The 19,236-nt window shown below is 38.3% G+C and overlaps 2 protein-coding genes across 3 annotated transcripts in view; one reads left to right on the top strand and one right to left on the bottom strand.

Annotated features, from left to right (window-relative positions):
• The window catches only part of LOC143302090 (cdc42 homolog), a 14,549-nt gene extending 2,012 nt beyond the window's left edge, over positions 1-12,537 (top strand). For both annotated transcript variants that reach the window (XM_076616607.1, XM_076616608.1), the window contains exons 2-5: positions 447-599; positions 3,819-4,001; positions 5,516-5,713; positions 7,083-12,537. In XM_076616607.1, coding sequence (XP_076472722.1) covers positions 495-599; positions 3,819-4,001; positions 5,516-5,713; positions 7,083-7,172 — 576 coding nt within the window. In that variant the 5' untranslated portion in view covers positions 447-494 and the 3' untranslated portion in view covers positions 7,173-12,537. The remainder of the gene's footprint in view (positions 1-446; positions 600-3,818; positions 4,002-5,515; positions 5,714-7,082) is intronic.
• A 1,291-nt stretch (positions 12,538-13,828) lies between these two features.
• LOC143301849 (N-alpha-acetyltransferase 38, NatC auxiliary subunit-like) lies at positions 13,829-18,990 on the bottom strand. Its single transcript, XM_076616263.1, has 4 exons — positions 18,929-18,990; positions 18,511-18,628; positions 17,710-17,781; positions 13,829-15,171 (listed from the first exon to the last, which is right to left on the bottom strand). Exons 1-4 carry the CDS (start codon positions 18,947-18,949, stop codon positions 15,080-15,082), a joined length of 303 nt encoding a protein of 100 aa, XP_076472378.1. The 5' UTR covers positions 18,950-18,990; the 3' UTR covers positions 13,829-15,079.
• Between the last annotated feature and the right edge of the window lie 246 nt (positions 18,991-19,236).

Genomic DNA, 19,236 nt, shown 5'->3' with positions numbered 1-19,236 from the left:
ACAATGATATTTTTGTGATGAATGATGAAAATTTTTCAATGTACAGTGTTTTACCAGACAGATAGCTTTCAGACATGTACATTGATGAATGATTAAATTGTAAATGATATTGTGATTGTATAGTGTTTCACCAGATGACTTTCAGACATATGTGATGAACAGTGAATGATTAGAATCTGTCAGTGACTGTAATTTGTATAGCATTTGCTCAGACAGCTATCACTGTATCAGACATATGTGACTAATGTTTAAAATCTGTTAAAGGTTGTGATTGTATAGTGCTTGAAAATTGATCAGGTTTCAGACATACAGTAATGAATGAGTAAAATCTGTGAATGATTGTGGTTGTATAGTGTTTAGTCAGATAACTTTCAGGCATATATATATATATATATATATATATAATACATATAATAAATGATTAAAACCTGTTATTGACTGTGCAGGTAAACGATTGGAAGTGACAATTGTCATTATCACCAGTGCCAGCAGAGATGCAGACAATAAAGTGTGTAGTGGTAGGCGATGGCGCGGTGGGTAAAACCTGCCTCCTCATTTCCTATACCACCAACAAGTTTCCCTCGGAATATGTACCCACAGTGAGTGTCATTATGATATATATATCCATATATATATATATAGAGAGAGAGACAGATGTGAGTTCCTGTTGCATTTTTTGTGTTTTTTGTTTTGCTTCTTCTTTTTAGCTTCTTGTTGCTTTTATGATGCCTTTTATGAGGCACCTCGGCAGAATCAGGCATTGGACTTCTGATCCAGTATTTACCAGTGGTCAGAGTTTGAGACTGCATTTCAGCATGGTGTTGTGTCCTTGGGAAAGGCACTTGTCTCTGATTTTCCTCACTTCAGCACCCAGGTGTGAATGGGTACCTGATTTCATTTGGGGAAGGTTAAAACAAAGGAAGGAGAGGATTAGGCCCCACCTTCCTGTGCCAAGCCCTCGACACAGTGAATAGGAAATCGCTGCCCCTGTTGTTATAAAAAGTTATGGGACTATGGTTATAAAAAGGGCGGGAGAAGAAGAGGAAGACAGCGGAAGAACTGGCATGAGAACATCAAACAATGGACCAGACTCCGCACACGTGAGCTGCTGCTAGCGGCTGCTGACAGAGACAGATGGAGAAGGGAGGTTGCGTCTGCGGTCCTCAGGCTTCCCCCAACGACTACTATGTAGTTATGGGCCTGAGGTTGAGGTTGAGGTTGAATGTAGATCAAGCATGACAATACTTTTTTTCCCCCCATTACTTTTTGAATCTTTTGAGTTCAATTTTCCGGACAGGACGTTTTTTTTTTTTTAAGAATCATTTTTTAAGATATTAATTTTTTTGTTTATTTCCCAATCTTTTTGGTTCAGCACAGGACGTTAATAAGGATAACTGTTAAATAAAAGATTCAGGCAATTATTTGTGCGAAAAGAGATGCTGTGGAAAAGGGTGCATATACTGCACATAGAGTTGGGAGAAAGGGGAATATCCGTGATGAAATTGCAGTCTCTCCCATTTGTCAGTCTGGTTTTATTTAGTTTTCTTGTGATGATAATGATTTCTTGTGCTTGAAATTTTATTTTTTGAAGCATTGATATGTTGATATTTAGGATTGGACTTGGGACGACCATAAGACTCAGGAGTGCATATACACATGTTCACAAACATAAAGATAAGATAAGAATAACTTTATTATCTCCAACTGGAGAAATTTGGTCAGGTGCATTATCACAACATAGACAAGTAAACAACATGGGGACCATAACTGTAAAAGCCAACAACAGCCCCTACAAATATTACGAAGATACAAATGTAAAAAATATCACATACATCGTTTCATACATACATCCACACACTGCAGGTAATAACTAGTATTCTTAATGTAAAAACAGAAAGAATTAAGAAACATTATTTGAATATAATTATAAACATAGCCTACTATACTGCACATTGTATTACATTGATTATAATAGACAGATAAGATAAGAATAAAGGTGAATTGCAGAAAACCACAACCAGATAATCAGCACCCCCCCTCACCGCACCCCCCCCCCCCACCACCACCACCAACCCCACACACGCGGATAGCTTGATTAAACAAGAGTAATAAACATATGTTCTCAAATAAAAGCATTTCACATATTCGCTTTTAAAAATATGGCAATTAATTATTACATCGTAATTATTAAACAGAAATATATTTAGAATATGGACGTTAGCATTAGACATATTCATTGTACATTCATCCTGCATATTGCACATTATTCTTCCTTCATATTGCACATTCATTATAACCAATTGTCACGTTTTAAGCTCAAAACACACACACACACACACACACACACACACACACACACACACACACACACACACCCCACAACTAGAACAAGGTACAGCCTATCATGCACGGACTTTCATCACACGTCTCACATGAGAGTACGCGCGCGCGCACACACACACACACACACACACACACACAGAGTTCTCAAGAATTTAAAAGGTGGATTGAACGTGGAATAAAAGTCTTCAGAGCTCTGGATTTCAACTTAAAGGTTCTGTAGCGTCATCCTGATGGCAATAGCTCATAATACTTTGCTAAAATATGGGTGTCGTCAGTTGCTATCTGCCTGCTTTTTTTAACCACTCGACTTTCATACAGCTCTTGCATACTAGCTTGTTTCACTCCCACAATTTTACTGCATACACTCATGACATCGTTCAAAACACGCTTACTCCTCACTCCCAAACTTCCATACCAGCACATAAATGAAACTGTAAGCACGGACTCGATACAATATCGATAATAACTTTGAAGAATATTTGAATTTATACCAACATTTCTAAGCTTCTGTAAACAAAAAATTCTAGATTGACATTTCTTATTCACATGCAATATAATATGTATATGTGTACACAGATATATACACATATGCATATGTATGTACACACATGCACATTTACACACACCCTCCCAACACACATACCCACACACATAGAGTATGTATGAAACAATCATTTCAATCATATACACATAGATATGTGAAAATGACCTTACACACTGTTGAACGTTTGACCAGGTGTTGGACAACTATGCAGTGACATGCATTTCAATCATATACACATATATATGTGAAAATAACCTAACACCACTGTTGAACTTGTGACCAGGTGTTTTGACAACTGTGTAGTGACATGCATTTCAATCATATACACATATATATGTGAAAATGCCCTGACACCGCTGCTGAACTTGTGACCAGGTGTTTGACAACTGTGTAGTGACATGCATTTCAATCATATACACATATATATTATGTGAAAATAACCCAACACCACTGTTGAACTTGTGACCAGGTGTTTGACAACTGTGTAGTGACATGCATTTCAGTCATATATATATATATATATATATATGTGAAAATGCCCTGACACCACTGCTGAACTTGTGACCAGGTGTTTGACAACTGTGTAGTGACATGCATTTCAATCATATACACATATATATGTGCAAATAACCTAACACTGCTGTTGAACTTGTGACCAGGTGTTTGACAACTGTGTAGTGACATGCATTTCAATCATATACACATATATATGTGAAATATCCCAACACCACTGTTGAACTTGTGACCAGGTGTTCGACAACTGTATAGTGACATGCATTTCAATCATATACACATATATATGTGAAAATAACCCAACACCACTGTTGAACTTGTGACCAGGTGTTTGACAACTGTGTAGTGACATGCATTTCAATCATATACACATATATATGTGAAAATATCCCAACACCACTGTTGAACTTGTGACCAGGTGTTCGACAACTATGCGGTGACAGTGATGATTGGAGGAGAGCCCTACACCTTGGGTCTCTTCGACACAGCTGGACAGGAAGACTACGACAGATTAAGGCCCCTTAGCTATCCTCAGACTGACGTCTTTCTTGTCTGCTTCTCTGTTGTCTCCCCTTCCTCGTTCGAGAACGTGAGAGAAAAGGTAAGGAAATGGATCATGTTTGTATCAGGGGTATGTAGTGCATATACAGTGCAGAGACCAAGGCTTTGACACACAAGGGACAGACCAGGAGGAATCTGGTGAACAGTTCTTCTGTTTAGTGCTTCAATGACTCTACACAGAGTTGAAGGAGAAGAAAATGATGTAGCGCTTAAATGTTGATGTAGTTTTTGTGAATGTGGATGAAGTAAGCATCAACAAATCAGTACTGAAAGGTTTATTTCTTTTTATTTTCTTCTTGGATCAGGACTATTTTTTTTATACTTCCCACTCCACTAGGATTTGTGTGGTGGTCTGGGTGCTACTCGTGTGGATGAGACGGTGAACCTGAGATTTTGTGTACAGCATGCACTTGGTGCATGTAAAACAGCCCACAGCAGCAACAGAGTTGTCTGGCAAAATTATGTCTAAAATACCAATTTTGATTGCAAAATAAACAGACTTGGTGACAGCCAAACAAGTGGGTGGCACTGTAACTTTGCATTTTCTGCTTTTCAAAATCTGCATTTTCAATATTATTAGATATGACACAAAACTTAGGTGTTCAGTAACATCAGTTTAAGACACAACACCTGTCTTTGCTAACATGAGAAATAACTGACAAAATATTTATTTTTAGTGATTTTCTTTATTTTAGATATAGCTTAAAATTCAACACAACCAAAACCATCTGTCAGACATAACCACCATCACCTGTTGTCGTTCCATAACCTTGCTGTAGGTTCTGGAGATCAAGCGCCCCTGTCACAAGACAGATACTGTTTTGAATGGAATATCAAATTTAACACCTGTGTTTTACATTTAACATGGAATTTAACACACAACACCTTTGAATAATAAAAAATCAGCAACTCCAACAAACGAACATAAGAAGGAAAAAAAACCCAACCCTTACCCCCCACCCCCCAAAAAGTGTCAGATTTCACCACCATCACCTGCTGATGTGCTGTGGCAGAATCAGTTAGGTGTTGGGTGTCCGATCAAGTGTTCACTAAATGTTCAGGGTACAAGTCTGCATTTTGGCGTGGTGGTGTGCTTTTGGGAAAGACACTTGACTCCAGTTTTCCTGACTCCACCCTGGTGTAAATGGGTAACTGACTTGGTTTGGTAAGGTCGAAACAGCGGTAAGGAGAGGATTGGGGCCAACTGCCTTCCTATGTTGTGCACTAGACACAGTGGATTTTTTAATTCACTGCCCCTGATAGCCATAAATAGGCTATGGAACCTTTTGACCCATTTGCCAAAATACGTGAAATATTACATGTCTGTCTGAGTCTGCGTGCCTGAAATCTGATTGAATGACACAGGAAACGAATGATGAGTACCCAGTGGCAGCCCATGTAGGCAGACTGGTGTGCAAATGACCCCATGTTTGTAAAGTGCTTAGAGCTTGGTCTCTGACTGAGGATAGGCGCTGTGTAAAGTATCCATATCATCATCATCATCATCATAAGGCTGTAGGACCCTTAGACCGGTTTGTCACCTGTTGTCTGCAGTGGGTTCCGGAGATAATGCACCACTGTCAGAAGACTCCCTTCCTGCTGGTGGGGACCCAGATTGACCTGCGCGATGATGCATCCACGGTGGAGAAGCTGGCCAAGAACAAACAGAAGCCCATCACGCAGGACGCTGGCGAGAAACTGGCCCGCGAGCTGAGGGCTGTGAAATATGTGGAGTGCTCTGCCCTGACGCAGGTGGGTGGGTGGTTGGGAGGTTGGGTGGAGAAGTGTGTGTGGTGGGTGTGGGTGTGAATGGTGGGTGTGGGGCAGGTTGTGTGGTGTAGGTAAGGGGGATAGTTGTGCTTTTGGGGAAAAGAAAGTGGCCTGCGAGCTGATTGCTATGAATTATTGGGGGGTGGGGGAGGGAGTGGTGGGCCGTGTGGTGGTGGTTGCAAATGGTGGGTGTGGGTGTAAGGTAGGGTGTGTGGTGTGGGTAAGGGGGACAGTAGGTGTGAGCAGCAGGGGGAAAGAAACTGGCCCGTGAGTTGATTGCCACGAAATATGTGTTCTCTGCCATGATGCAGGTGGGTGGGTGTGTGGTTGAAATGTGTGTTTGAATGTTTGTGTGAATGGTGTGGATGTGGATGTGGGGGTGAGTAAGATGTGTATGTGGTCAGGTGGTGGGGTGGGATGTTTGTGTGTGTGTTTGTGTGATCAGTGTGTGTGTGTGTGTGTGTGTGTGTGTGTGTGTGTGTGAAAGCTTGCCTTCAAGTATTATTTTGGGGTATGCATAGATTCTGCATTTTGCTTTTTGTAGTACATATTCCTTTTATATATATATATATATATATATATATATTTTTTTTTTACTCCGTGCTATTAATTTTTATTATGCACTGTTCTAAATAGGTTCCATTGAGAGAGAAGTAGGCCATGATGTTTTTTCTCTTCATTTCTCTTTCGTTGTTTGGTTTTGACCTTTTTTCTTTTGTTATTGTTGATGCCCAGTTTTTTAATGCAAACTCAGAAACAGTATTGCCACAGAAGTTGATACCATGGAAAATGTCTGCAACTTTGTGAAACATGATAGATTGTTTTTTGGACAAGAAATCAGGTCAACATCACAGGGAAAGGGTGCCATCTTGTAAGAAGGTTATGTCCTTAGAGAGGCCATTAAGTACATCACCTACCAGAGGCAAAAGAGGTGCTTCAGAGATAATTCATGGAGATGAAGATGCTTCATGTGTAAACAAAAGGGAGGTGATATTTACTAATGGAGGCTACTAGCTACAGCTACTTTCCATTTCTCTGCACAAGATAGGAGTCAGACCTATCATTGAGTCTGCTCCACTGGGTCATGGTAAGTATGTTAAACAAAATTTAGTTTATTAAAAAAACAAAAACAAAAAAAGAACCACCAAGCAACCTATTAGTATTGCAGATAAAGATCAATGGTTTAGGTATATATTATTGTAGAAAGAAAATGAAAAAAAAAAGGTATGCTGAAGTCCATGACTGTGTTTCCCTATATACATAATTTCAGAAAGGGATGATGACTGTGTAGTTTAACACGTGACAGAAAGGTCTGATTCAGTGATTCATGTTGTCAAATGCATGATTACAGAAAGGTCTGAAGAACGTGTTCGACGAAGCCATCCTGGCGGCCTTGGAACCCCCGGAGCCTCCCAAGAAGAAGAAGTGCGTCATCCTGTGAGGAGGGGGGAATAACTCTTCCACAGCCAGCCCTGTCCATCCAGCCCTCCCCTTCATCACCCCTCCCTCCCTCCTGCCTCCTCTTTGTGGACTAGGGGGAAAAAAGAATGAAAAAAGAAAAAAAAGAAGAAGAAAAAAAAAAGCAGAAATAAAAACTAGTTTGTATCCTCTCTCTCTCTTTCCCTGATTGCGCAATCCCCTCTTCTCTTTTTTTCTAAGTCATCAGTGATCTTCCATGGACTGAGAATTACTGCTTTTTCTCCAGTTTGTGTCAACTGTGGCTCTCTCTCGTGATTGTTTCAGATAAGTGGGAGCACAGGGGGGAACTCTGTGTACCTTCAAGAACGTTAGAAAGAAAAATGAATTCAATGATCTCAGGAGGATGCGTTTTTTTTTTTTTTTTTTTTTTTCACCTGAAGATGATTGTCAGACATCATGATTATCAGGTCATCAAACATCATAATTTGGTATTTGGGAACCATCAGTTGACAGTGACATGAAATAATGTACTTTTACCTCAGGTGGGAGATTTTTGCTTGATCATCAAATGTCATGATAGATTATTGTTATCTGTCCGTCTGCATTTCCTTCAAACACTGCTGTTGAGCATTGTCAATGTCAAGTCACCAATCTGTGCTCCTTTCTGTCATTTGAAAACTTTTTAGTTTTATATCAACCCATCTTGAAAATGAAAATTCCACGCTGAGAAATGTTTTTAAACCCTTGACTGCTGAACATTCAAGAAAAGAATTCAGAATGGCTTGAATTCCCCGCCCCCCTATGCTTCACTGAAATGAAAATGCAAGAACTATTTTTTCTACTTCAGTGTGACTGATTTTACTGAACAAAAAATATTATGCAATCCCGAGATTGAAGAAGGAGTCCAAAGAAAGACAAGATTGAAGAAGAAATTGAAATAGACAGGATTGAAGGAGTCCAGAATTGAAGGAGTCCAAAGAAAGACAAGATTGAAGAAGGATTCCAAATAGACAAGATTGAAGGAGTCCAAATCGACAGGATTGAAGGAGTCCAGAATTGAAGGAGTCCAAAGAAAGACAAGATTGAAGAAGGGACCAAATAAAGACAAGATTGAAGGAGTCCAAACAAAGACAAAATTGAAGGAGTCCAAGTTTGAGGGATTCCAAAGAAAGACAAGATTGAAGAAGAGTCCAAAGAAAGACAAGATTGAAGAAGGGACCAAATAAAGACAAGATTGAAGGAGTCAAAACAAAGACAAAATTGAAGGAGTCCAAGATTGAGGGATTCCAAAGAAAGACAAGATTAGAGTCCAAAGAAAGACAAGATTGAAGAAGGGACCAAATAAAGACAAGATTGAAGGAGTCAAAACAAAGACAAAATTGGAGTTCAAGACTGAGGGGCAAAGAAAGACAAGATTAGAGTCCAAAGAAAGACAAAATTGAAGAAGGTGACCAAATAAAGACAAGATTGAAGGAGTCAAAACAAAGACAAAATTGGAGTTCAAGACTGAGGGACAAAGAAAGACAAGATTAGAGTCCAAAGAAAGACAAGATTGAAGAAGGTGACCAAATAAAGACAAGATTGAAGGAGTCCAAAGAAAGACAAGATTGAAGGAGTCCAAAGAAAGACCAAATTGAAGACGTCTGAAGAAGGACTGGTGACTGACATCCTGAGCTGTAATCTCGGTCACCTCATTTTGGAAACAGCCCTTCACTGACGAGCAGGCTCGTTGGCAGCAGTCTAAGGGTTAAAGAAAAGAAGTACAACAAGAAGCCAGGAGTATTACCCCCACCACCAGTGTATGGTACGGACAAAGTGCACTCCGCTTCCCGTCAGGTATTGTGTAATCCTGGCGCTCTGCATTTGGAGAAACTCAAGAGTCATCTGTGCAGTTATTGACAGATGGTTGATCAGCAGTTATCTGCTCATTTCAGAGGAAGAATGTTTTTGTTTTTTCTTAATCATGGGGGACCACACATTATATGTCCTGAGATTTTGTTTGTTTAGTTCTTTTCTTTTTTCTTTTTTTAATGTGCCAACTCTTTGATTTTATTAATGGGAGAGAGATACATACCCACAGTTAATTCTGAATTTTTTTTTTTAAAGTGGTGCCAACATCTTGAAAAAAAAAAAGTAAAAAAAAAAAAAAAAAAAAAAAAAAAAAAGAGGGATGTAAATATCGATGATTGATATCATAGATGATGGTTGTAATTCTTTTGTTTAAAGTTCAGCCTCTTGGTGGCTGGTAAGTATAATTGATGTTAAAAAAAAAAAAAGAAAAGAAGATTAATTTACTGCTTCAGCTATCTTAGTATCTGTGTGTGTTAACGTTAAGATCCTGCCAGCAAATGTGATTATGCACTACTCAAATAATTTCCCATTGTGCTGTATATCCATTGGTTGCTTGCTCAGCACTAAGATGGTCAGGACCAGAGGTAGAGAACTGAGTTGCTTGAAGGCAGTGGATTGGATCAGGTTTTGTTTCCATTGAATCAGCGCTTATAGCTTTCAGAGGTGTTTGATTGGTTAAGAGCGGACCGGGCAAGACGGCTCGTCTTGTCACTGTTAGCTGCGCGAAATTTGGCCAAGCAGAGCAAACCGATAGGCCTAGTTTGCATCAGTTTGACATGGTAAGTATATGTATCACCAAGCATAGAGTATAATACAAACTCCTCCTATTATTTCTTAAGTCTGGTGTATGATACTGCTATAGCTTACCATTTATGATCTTTGGAAGGTAAGAAAGAGCTGGATAATAACAACATTTTTTTTTTTTAAAGAATTGTCGGTATTATTGTCTGTTTTTGTTTGTTCATAATGTTTGTGCAGTTTTTTTTTTTAATTAAAAAAAAATCTTTTTTATCAAATGGATTTACTTTACAATGTATGTTTGTGTTTTTAACTGATTTATTTTATGGTGTATGTTTTTATGTTTACCTGATGTATTTGACAATATATATTCTGTTGGTTAAAGTGATTTATTTAAATTAATGTTTTATATGTTGACCTGATTTATCATATGATCTATTATGTTTAACTCAATTATTTAATGATCTGTGTTTATATTATATTTGTTTTGCTTTGAATATGTAGGAAGCGAATGATTTATATTTATGCAATATATTTTGTTGTAGTTCTATAAACGTTTTTTTTTTTAACCTTTGAAATTATTTTTTGAAACTGTGTGATTGTTTTTTTTTTTCTTTTTTTCTCTCCTCTAAATATGTACACATTGCGGATAGGGGGAGACAGTGAAGAATTATATTTCTACAGTATGACTGTGTATTCTAGTCTTTTAATGCATGGACAGTACCTTTCTTTGGAAGTGTTTGTTTTGTATTCTTTCTTGTATTTTTCATTTTACAGCCTTTTGAACAAACAGGGAAAGCAATTGAAATATAACTTTGTCACATGTGTGAAATGTTTGTGCCTCTTTCTCAAGAGATAAAAACGTATAGTGTAGGTCAAGCATATCCATGTGTATTCTGAAGCATGTAGACATGTGTAAAAGCACATGGCATTATATTAGGCTGGAATTTTAAAAATAATTTTTGTTTAAACAAGATAGCTGCATGCATTACATTTACTCCTGTAGTTTTTCCGTTATGATAAACTTCATTTGCCAGTATATTTTTTTTTGCAGATTTTTCATCCATTCTACAGTTGTCTATTTTGGCACACACACACACTTACCCAGACATAATTATAAAGGGCATTAAATTTGAATGATCAGGAAGATTTTTTGTATTAAAATGTTAAAACAACACAGCTGAATGTACTTGGAGTTTCTCTTGAAGAAATAACCTAAGAAATGTTTTCTTCTTTTCACTCATTTAACAGATATTCACTATTGTGTACCTGTCATTCTGTACATAAGTGTTCTTCCAACATGTATGATGAAGCCTTTAGCCGTGGGTTAGGTATTTGGTAAACTGGCATAAATTTGGGGACATTTGAAATTTTGTGTGTATGAAATTTTGTGTGGAGAAACAAAAAACGAAAAGGGTTGGAAAAAAATCAAACAAACCCAAGATTCTGAATGTGTGATTGTTGTTTTCTGGGTGTTTTTATTTGCTTTTGTTTAAATATGTATTGTGCTGTTTTATTGGACATATTTTTCAGTCACATGCTCACTTCTTTTATTTTTATATATATATCATGGTGGCTGCTTGATGTGAATTCATCATGTATTTTTTACTTTTTTATATAAACAATTTTAATATATAATTTTATAATGGGTGTATTATCATTTGTGTATAGCTTTTTAAAAAGTGATTTTATTGTATGTATCATCAGTGTAAAGTCCTGTTTTTGTTTACTTTGATTTCAAACAGGTTCCTTTACGCCAATATGCTGTCATTCTGAAACTGCAGCTTGATTTTCTGACAGTAGATTTAGGAAACAGCCAAATAAAAATGGGGAAAAAAGAAACACATTGTCCTGCATTTTAAACCAAAAACAACTGTTGGTCACAACAGTGTGTGAAAAATAACGATAATGAATTTGTTTAATGAGGGAAGAGGAGGAGCACTTCTGTTTTTCTGTTAATTTATCGGTGACTAATCTTCTGCCATTGGCTGGGTTTAAAGGAGTGTAATGTGTTGGTGTTTGGGTTAAGTGCTTTGTGTGTGCATGTTCTAAGGGATAGGTAAGTTGTCTTAAAATGACACGCAGAAAATTTGCTATCACCTGCACTTCAGACATGCGTCATTTCTGTGGGATATATATATATATATGCATTGAATATCTTTAGGCGTCTCCTCCTCCTGACACACAAGAACGCTTGCCTACACAGTTTACAGGTGTAGTGTGGCTGCGTGGCATAATTATATGCATGCACACTTGCATCCATTATGGACACTTGCACACAAAGGTTACACAGAATTTCTTGAGAGCACCTTACAAACTAACAACATGACAGTTCCAGATAACACGTCATCACAGGAAAGCTGTACGTTGTCATAATATGTTATCTTCTATATGTCTTGTAGCTATTTTTCTTTTCTTAATCATTTGTTATGCTTTTGTACGCATTTATTTTAAAACTGTTGCTTTTGAAGGGCTAGTGGGTGCCATGCCAGAAATGTTTTAATTTCATTGGATAAAATTTGAAAAAGCTGCTGCTGCTTTAAAAAATATTTAAAAAATCTGCTTATAAGTGAATGGAGGTGTAAATATAATGTGTATAAAATAAATTTCTGCTCAGCAGGTTCTGTTAATGTACAGTAACGTTTTCTTTACTCACTTTGTACATTACACACACAGGGTACAGTCATGGGAGACTGGTAAAAGTCTTGAAGGAAAAAAGCAAGAACCATTTCCAGGGCTGGTAAAAACCTGGAAAAATGTTTCGCTCCTCAGGGCCCAGAAAAGTCCTGGAATTTTTTTATAAAACCCTTGACAGGTACCATTCATCAAAGAGCTGACTGCGTCTAGAAAAAACAAGAACCCATCCATCAAGAAAACAAAATATTGATGACAATTAACATTGATACTGGGATATCCCCAAGTCTTTTTCATCAGCAGTTGTAGCAGACAGACTTTTGATGGAAAATTTGGCCTTGTAAATTGAGTTTGGCCTTGTATTTGGTATGGAAAATTTTCAGTCTGGGGTGGAAGAAGTCTGGAAAAAGTTTGGAATTTTGTTTGGTCACATGTGTGGGAGCCCTGCTTGCATCGAACGCAAATCTAGTAGAGATCTGGAAAGCTATAGGCTTATAGTGATAGGTTTGTTTTTTCATTTTAAGTGGAAATGTGTTACGTATTCAGGAAAGCACAGGGTAATTAGGTTGCTTAAATTGAATGTGTGTGTGTCATCAGTATGAGCACCCATGTTGGTTAATTGAATTAATGCAACCTCTTATCAGGGAATGAATAGAATCCTGGTCTCATTAGAAAGCTACTGCTTCTCTTTCACTATTAACAGTATAACAGTGTTACAAGCTGAAAGCATGCCTCTGTGATAGAAAGTGGCTTGAGTTTGTGTTTTCGGAAAGTTTGAATAATGAAAAGGGTGCTGTTGAGCTGTGTACATTTTCTTGTTTTCATTAGGGAAATGATCAGAATTCTCTCTCTTCAAATGTCTCGCAATCACACACGAGCCATGGATAACAGGGACACATTCATACACATGCATAGCAAATTTGACTTTGGAAAATTTCACACACACATACACATAGTGGGACTACTATTATACTGTCGGTCACCCACACTTACTCATTCTCAAACAGGTGAAAAGGCATGCAGACATACACGTTTGTACACACTCAACACACTTTGCTTCTCTCATAAATGTTGAAGTTGCCTTAAGTTTGAATTAAAAAAGTAAAAAAATATTCTAAAAAGTATGATATAAAAAAGAATTTGATAGATGAACCTTTTTCAAACTAAGCTTAGCATTTAAAGTTTCTCAGATGCTCTTTGAACTAAAACGCTCTGTTTTACGTTTACCCTTGATTTTAATAAAATCATTTGCTACCATTTTCCTTGAATCTGTCTTTTTTGTTGCAATCTTAGTTCATGTTTATTTGCACAGTATTTTGTAAAATATTCATTTTTTTCATGTTCTGAAATAAAACACACGACAACAATTTTTTTTGTTTTATTGTCTTGAGTTATGCTGTTATGAGTGATAAACTTCCAGTATATATTGTCAGGAATGGATGAAATTACTGTTACTGTTACCCCCACCTCTGGAAACACACACAACAGAATTATATGATGATCATCAATTTCAATGCAAACACCTGGGGAAAACTTAAAATGCTGAGTTTACCTTGACAACAACAGAAATCAGTAAACAAAGGCAACAGCATCACACTGAACACAGAGTACAGGTCAACCACGGCATGTTTTATTTTGATCTTAAATAGTGATATACAATGTCATTTAAAAAAGAAATTAAAAAAGCTGCACTAACACAAGTACACACGCACTCAAAACCTACACACACACACACACACAGATCCATGTCAAGCATGCACACGCACACTTTAACTCATGCATGCCAGCATTCACACAAGCACACACTCGCAACACATTTAGTACAAATTTAAGCGGAAAAATAAATAAATCAAAGAAATGTCCATGTGACAGAACATAAAAGTGTCGCGCTTCCTGTCCCACTCTCAAGTCTTTGTCACACGCTGACAAACATTAAACCCAACACACAACCTGCACACAAACCAAACCATGACAGTATCTTCCCACCATGTGTAAAAACAACAACAAAACTCATACAAATAACTCCATACATTTCTGACCCTAAAGACGGAAAAACAATCTGGCAGTATATATCCACCTCCTCTACCTACCATCCCCACACATGCTTTAACACACACACATACACAACTGATCTGCTCTATGTAGGAAAAACACAATTTCAGTACAACATCGACCTTGAAAAAAAAACCCAAAACAAAACAAACCCACATATATACAGTACAGACAAATTTTAATTTCAAATCAATATCTACTTAAAAAACAACAACAAAAACCAAGAACCACCACCCACCTTTTTAATAGTCAAAACATCCGGAGTCACCACTCCTAACTCTCCACCCCCCCCTCCACCACACGAATCAACATCAACACAACATCCACCTTTTAGATTGGAGAAAAAAAAAAAAATCCTCAGCATTCATTTGCGAAGAGTATCAGTTTCAATATGTTTTTCAAGGAGCTACACCACATCTGCTGTAAAAAAGAAAAAAAAAGAAAGAAAGAAAAAAAAAGGCAGATTCCTGATCTTCACAAAAATCCAACAGACTGATCAGGACTTGAGAACCTACCTTTGACTCGTGTAAAAAATTCACATCAAAACTGACACCAGTATGCAAAAGCACACAGACACACACAGGCACACACAGACACAAACGCAGTGGAGAGGAGGGGTGTGGGGTGGACAGTACTGGTGGAGGGGTGGGGCAGTCATGATGAAACCTGGTCCACCTGGATGGACTTGACATGGTGGCCAGGTACCATGGCCAGCCCCAACACCCGTGGGTCTTCCTTCTCGTTCTCTGTAGGGGAAAAAGAAACAGAGAAAAAAAAAAGGGTTATTACAGTCCTGTATGAGGTCGGCCCAACACTCGGCTTATATCACAGATTGACATAACTTTACATTTGGGCCAACAGCAAAGTGACAGCTGTATTATCAATGGTTTCTCCAGTCAATGGGAAATCATTTACAGCTTAGTCTTTTGTGAAGGACTATGACTCTCAAACTAGGAGACAAAATTGCACTGGCTCTTAGTGCTGCAGCCTTGTGGGCTAGTTGGCCTTTGGGAACCATCCCAATGCTGACTGTCCTAAAACCCTCTTGGCCGAGAGAGTGGGGATATAACTTGGGCAAGACACTCTCCACTGTAATCAAATTCTAGCCCAAATAGTCAGAACAGCAGTTGCCTCCTCTGCTGATGGTCATAGTCGGACACGAATGACAATCGTATATATATGGGAGGAGGCACTGTGGCAGACTGGCACCGTGGCAGACTGAGTCATGTACTGGACTTCTGATCCAGTGTTCACCAGTGATCAGATTTGTTTTTTTTTGTGTGTGTTTTTTTTCTTCCCAGCACAGGAAATACAAACTGCTCACAACAGGAAAACACACTGTCTGGTTTCTTTGCTCTTAACTCACTCCATGCCAAGAGTTTTTGCCCTTGCCAATCCCTGAAAACCCAGGGTTTGTATAGGATGGGGAAAAATTGTAAAAAAAACAAATAAACACCCAGACAATTGATATTTAGTATATGTATGCAAGGAATGTTGTTCCATATGTGTGCAAAAAATCAAAGTATTTACTCACCATCTTGATGTTGATCGCGGTATCCATATTTAGTGTATTTTTTAAGCATTTTTGCACCCATCAGAAAGGTACACCAACATGTTCCACATCACATTCTAACACTATTTGAGGAACTGAAGACCTAGTGCATGGAATGAAGTATGAACAGGTGGTGAAGAAAGTTGAAATTCACACATACAAAAAAGAATGTATTGTCTCTACATAATGAAAATCAAAGAACAAAGAAAAAAAAACTCAACCGGCTGGGTGTTGACTGGCCAGTCAGCTGACAAACCTGGTATGCCAGTGAAGGGATGTGCAAGAGGGAAAAAGGAAAAATTGTCAGTCCAATCACTGGTGAAAACACTTGCAAAATCGTCCATTTCCTCAGTGGTTTCGTCGTCTGTGCCTGTCTCATCCGCTGGCACATGTTCCTCACTTTCCTCTCCATTGTAAACACTCTCTTCAGCGGCCGAATCTGTTTCTAGTTCATCGGGATCTGGTTCAAATTAACTGTCCGAAGAATCAACATTATCTCCTTCGACATCAGAGCCTTCAGTTTGGATCATTTCCAAAGCATCTTCGACGCTGAGTAACATTTCACCTCTCCGACCGTGTCGAACACTTCGCCGTGACGCCATCTGGTCAAACAACTTACAAAGCTGACAGGGGGCACGCTTTGTTATCAACTGCGGTTGAGCTTATCGCGACACACACGCAGCGTGTGTGAATGAAAAGCTGACCAGAGGTGACGTAAGATATCACATCTGCTTATGATTTTCGCATCCGACTCGTCACTCCGACAGCACGACTTTTTAAAATCCAAGTCCGCATATGCGGACATTGGCATCCAACGCTTTCTCCGACGATGTCCGCATATGCGGACAATGGCAGCGAGTGAGTTAACCTGCTAGGGTCAGCAAGCACCACTGCACAGCATCCAAAAGAATGTCTACCATTTGCTAAATCATCCCCTGTATTTAATCATAGAGCTTGTTTCCCCCTCCCCCCCCCCCCCAGACCAAACACTGGAAAGAGTAACATTTTTTGGATTCTTTGTCTGCACTGAGTTGCAGACACAGTAGCAGAGAAGATTCTGCTTGCCTGTCACAGGCTGCAGGTGCTATTGCTGCCATAGAGTGGAAAACTCACTTGCCAGTCCTGGCACCCATGAAGGGTTCTGTGGCCGAATGGTTAGAGCAATGGATTCTAGCCTGAGTTCAACCCCTGTTTCGGCATACTTGGTGAATTGAGGGTGGAGATTTTTCCCATCTCCCACACCAACAAATGTGCAGACCTGCTAGTGCCTGAACTCCATTCTTGTGTGTATATGACTATACGCATGCAGAAGATAAAATTAGCATGTTAAAGATCCTGTAATCCATGTAAGCATTCAGTGTGTCATGGAAACAAGAACCTACCCAACACGCATGCCCCCGAAAACGGAATGACTGCCTAAATGGCAGGGTAAAAATGGTCTTACAGCTACACATAAAAGCCCACTCATACGAGTGAACATGGGAGTTGCTGCCAACCTATGCTGAAGAAGACAGGTAAGGCAGGTTAAGTATCGATAACCTGATTCTTCAACATCGGTGGCTTGCTTCCAAGTTCCACTATTAAGCTCATGCTGTTTAAGCAGTCTCTGTTTCAATTAAGTGTCAAAGTAAGTGCACTGACCAATATGTACTATACTACTGTTGCTATAATCTGAAAAAGTTATTTTTTCTTAGCAGCATCAAGTTGTCGCGCTTGAAACTTGTGTACTCACCAGGTGCATGGATGTATTCTTCGCATGATCCCAGGATTATATTGCCGTCTCGGTCAGTACACAGAAATACACCTGAACAACACAAAAAAAGGAACCACCCCTGTCACTAGTTTATATGTCATATTATGTTCACCTAAGATCTTTAGGTACCAAAGTATACAGTATGATTGCAGACTCACACAAATCAAAGTGAAACACCTTTTAACAGATCAAGGTAACTAAATGGAAAAAATGACAATAAAGGCTGAATGACAGTTGTGGGGATTTAATTTTGTTCGCAGGAGTGTTGTTGCCAACAACTTTGACCCCTTAACATCATAATTCATATCTTTTCTTCTTAACATACCAATAAAACAGAGAATAAAACTTGGATCAATGCCACTGAATGGGTACATTCCCAATGTATAATGACTAGACAATTCACCCAAATGTTTTAATTACAATGAGAAAGATTTATAAGCAATACTCACTGGAGTTTCACTTACTTATTTATAATCTATATCTGACTCACTTTGGTAGGTTGTTCACTTGTTGACATCAGGCATCCCAAATTTCTTCCTTTATTAAATAAGGCTATTCTATTTTTTCATATGATTTAATTTTCGCTCGTGCAATATTTTTCTACTACCACATCCCACTCCTGTAGCTAAACCACAAGTGCACACAAACTCACACACTTTCTCTCTTTCACACACATACACAGAGAAAGAAGCCTTGATGACAGAGAAGATGACTTAATTAGTAGATGCCAAATAGAGATTATTAACACACACAAAAAGAAGAAGAAAAAGGTTGGATTACCGATCAAAGTTCTTCCGTCACTCATTTTGATCTTCATGCTTTTATTCAGCCATTTTTCCAGTTTTTCTCTGCACATGCGTTTTTCGTTTCCTGGAGAGGTATTTATCTGCATATCAACCTGAAAAAAAGTCGAGATAAAAATAATCATAATTCGAATGAAAACCAAGCTCAGAACAGGATCACATCATATATCTAATTATCTGTGAAAACAGTCATGCAAGTAAATGCCCACTCCTGCACGCATGCATGCATGCATACAAGTGAAAGTGGGAATCGCCCATAAACAAAGATTATCTGTTATCTGCTCATTTGTTTATTTAGTCATTTTAAATCATGGAAAACAGTGTCAATCTTGGTATATGTTTTTGGACAAGAAGTTCCTGGTCAACTTTACAAAACAGTCAATCAAATTACTAACATTTTCAAACTCCCCAGCCATTTTTGCCTTCTGCTCACCGAAGAATGAAAACTGTAAGTTCGCTGTGGTCAAAGGGGACTAACTCTCAATAACAACAATCAAGAATTTCCGATTATCACCACTGATCTGAATGGGCGCGATGATCACGACCTACGAAACAATTCACAATAAAAGATTATAAAGATGACTGGACAAACATTAGTTATTTCTATGATAACATTTGCATTAAAAAGTAAAATTAGGATTGTTCATACAATACCATGAACTTCTGCAGTTTTGTTGACTTTGGTAACTGAAATTTTATTTCC

This window comes from Babylonia areolata, chromosome 28 (assembly GCF_041734735.1).
Source record: "Babylonia areolata isolate BAREFJ2019XMU chromosome 28, ASM4173473v1, whole genome shotgun sequence".
Lineage (NCBI taxonomy): Eukaryota > Metazoa > Mollusca > Gastropoda > Neogastropoda > Buccinidae > Babylonia > Babylonia areolata.
This window is presented reverse-complemented; position numbering and strand designations above follow the sequence as displayed.

Coding starts and splice junctions, on each gene's coding strand:
- LOC143301849 (XM_076616263.1), bottom strand. CDS start 18,949: ATGGCTGGGGAGTTTGAAAAT. Junction 18,629..18,928: donor TGGCTGGGGAGTTTGAAAAT/GTTAGTAATTTG, acceptor ACTTTTTTTCAG/GTTGATATGCAGATAAATAC. Junction 15,172..17,709: donor AGAATACATCCATGCACCTG/GTGAGTACACAA, acceptor TTTCCCCTACAG/AGAACGAGAAGGAAGACCCA.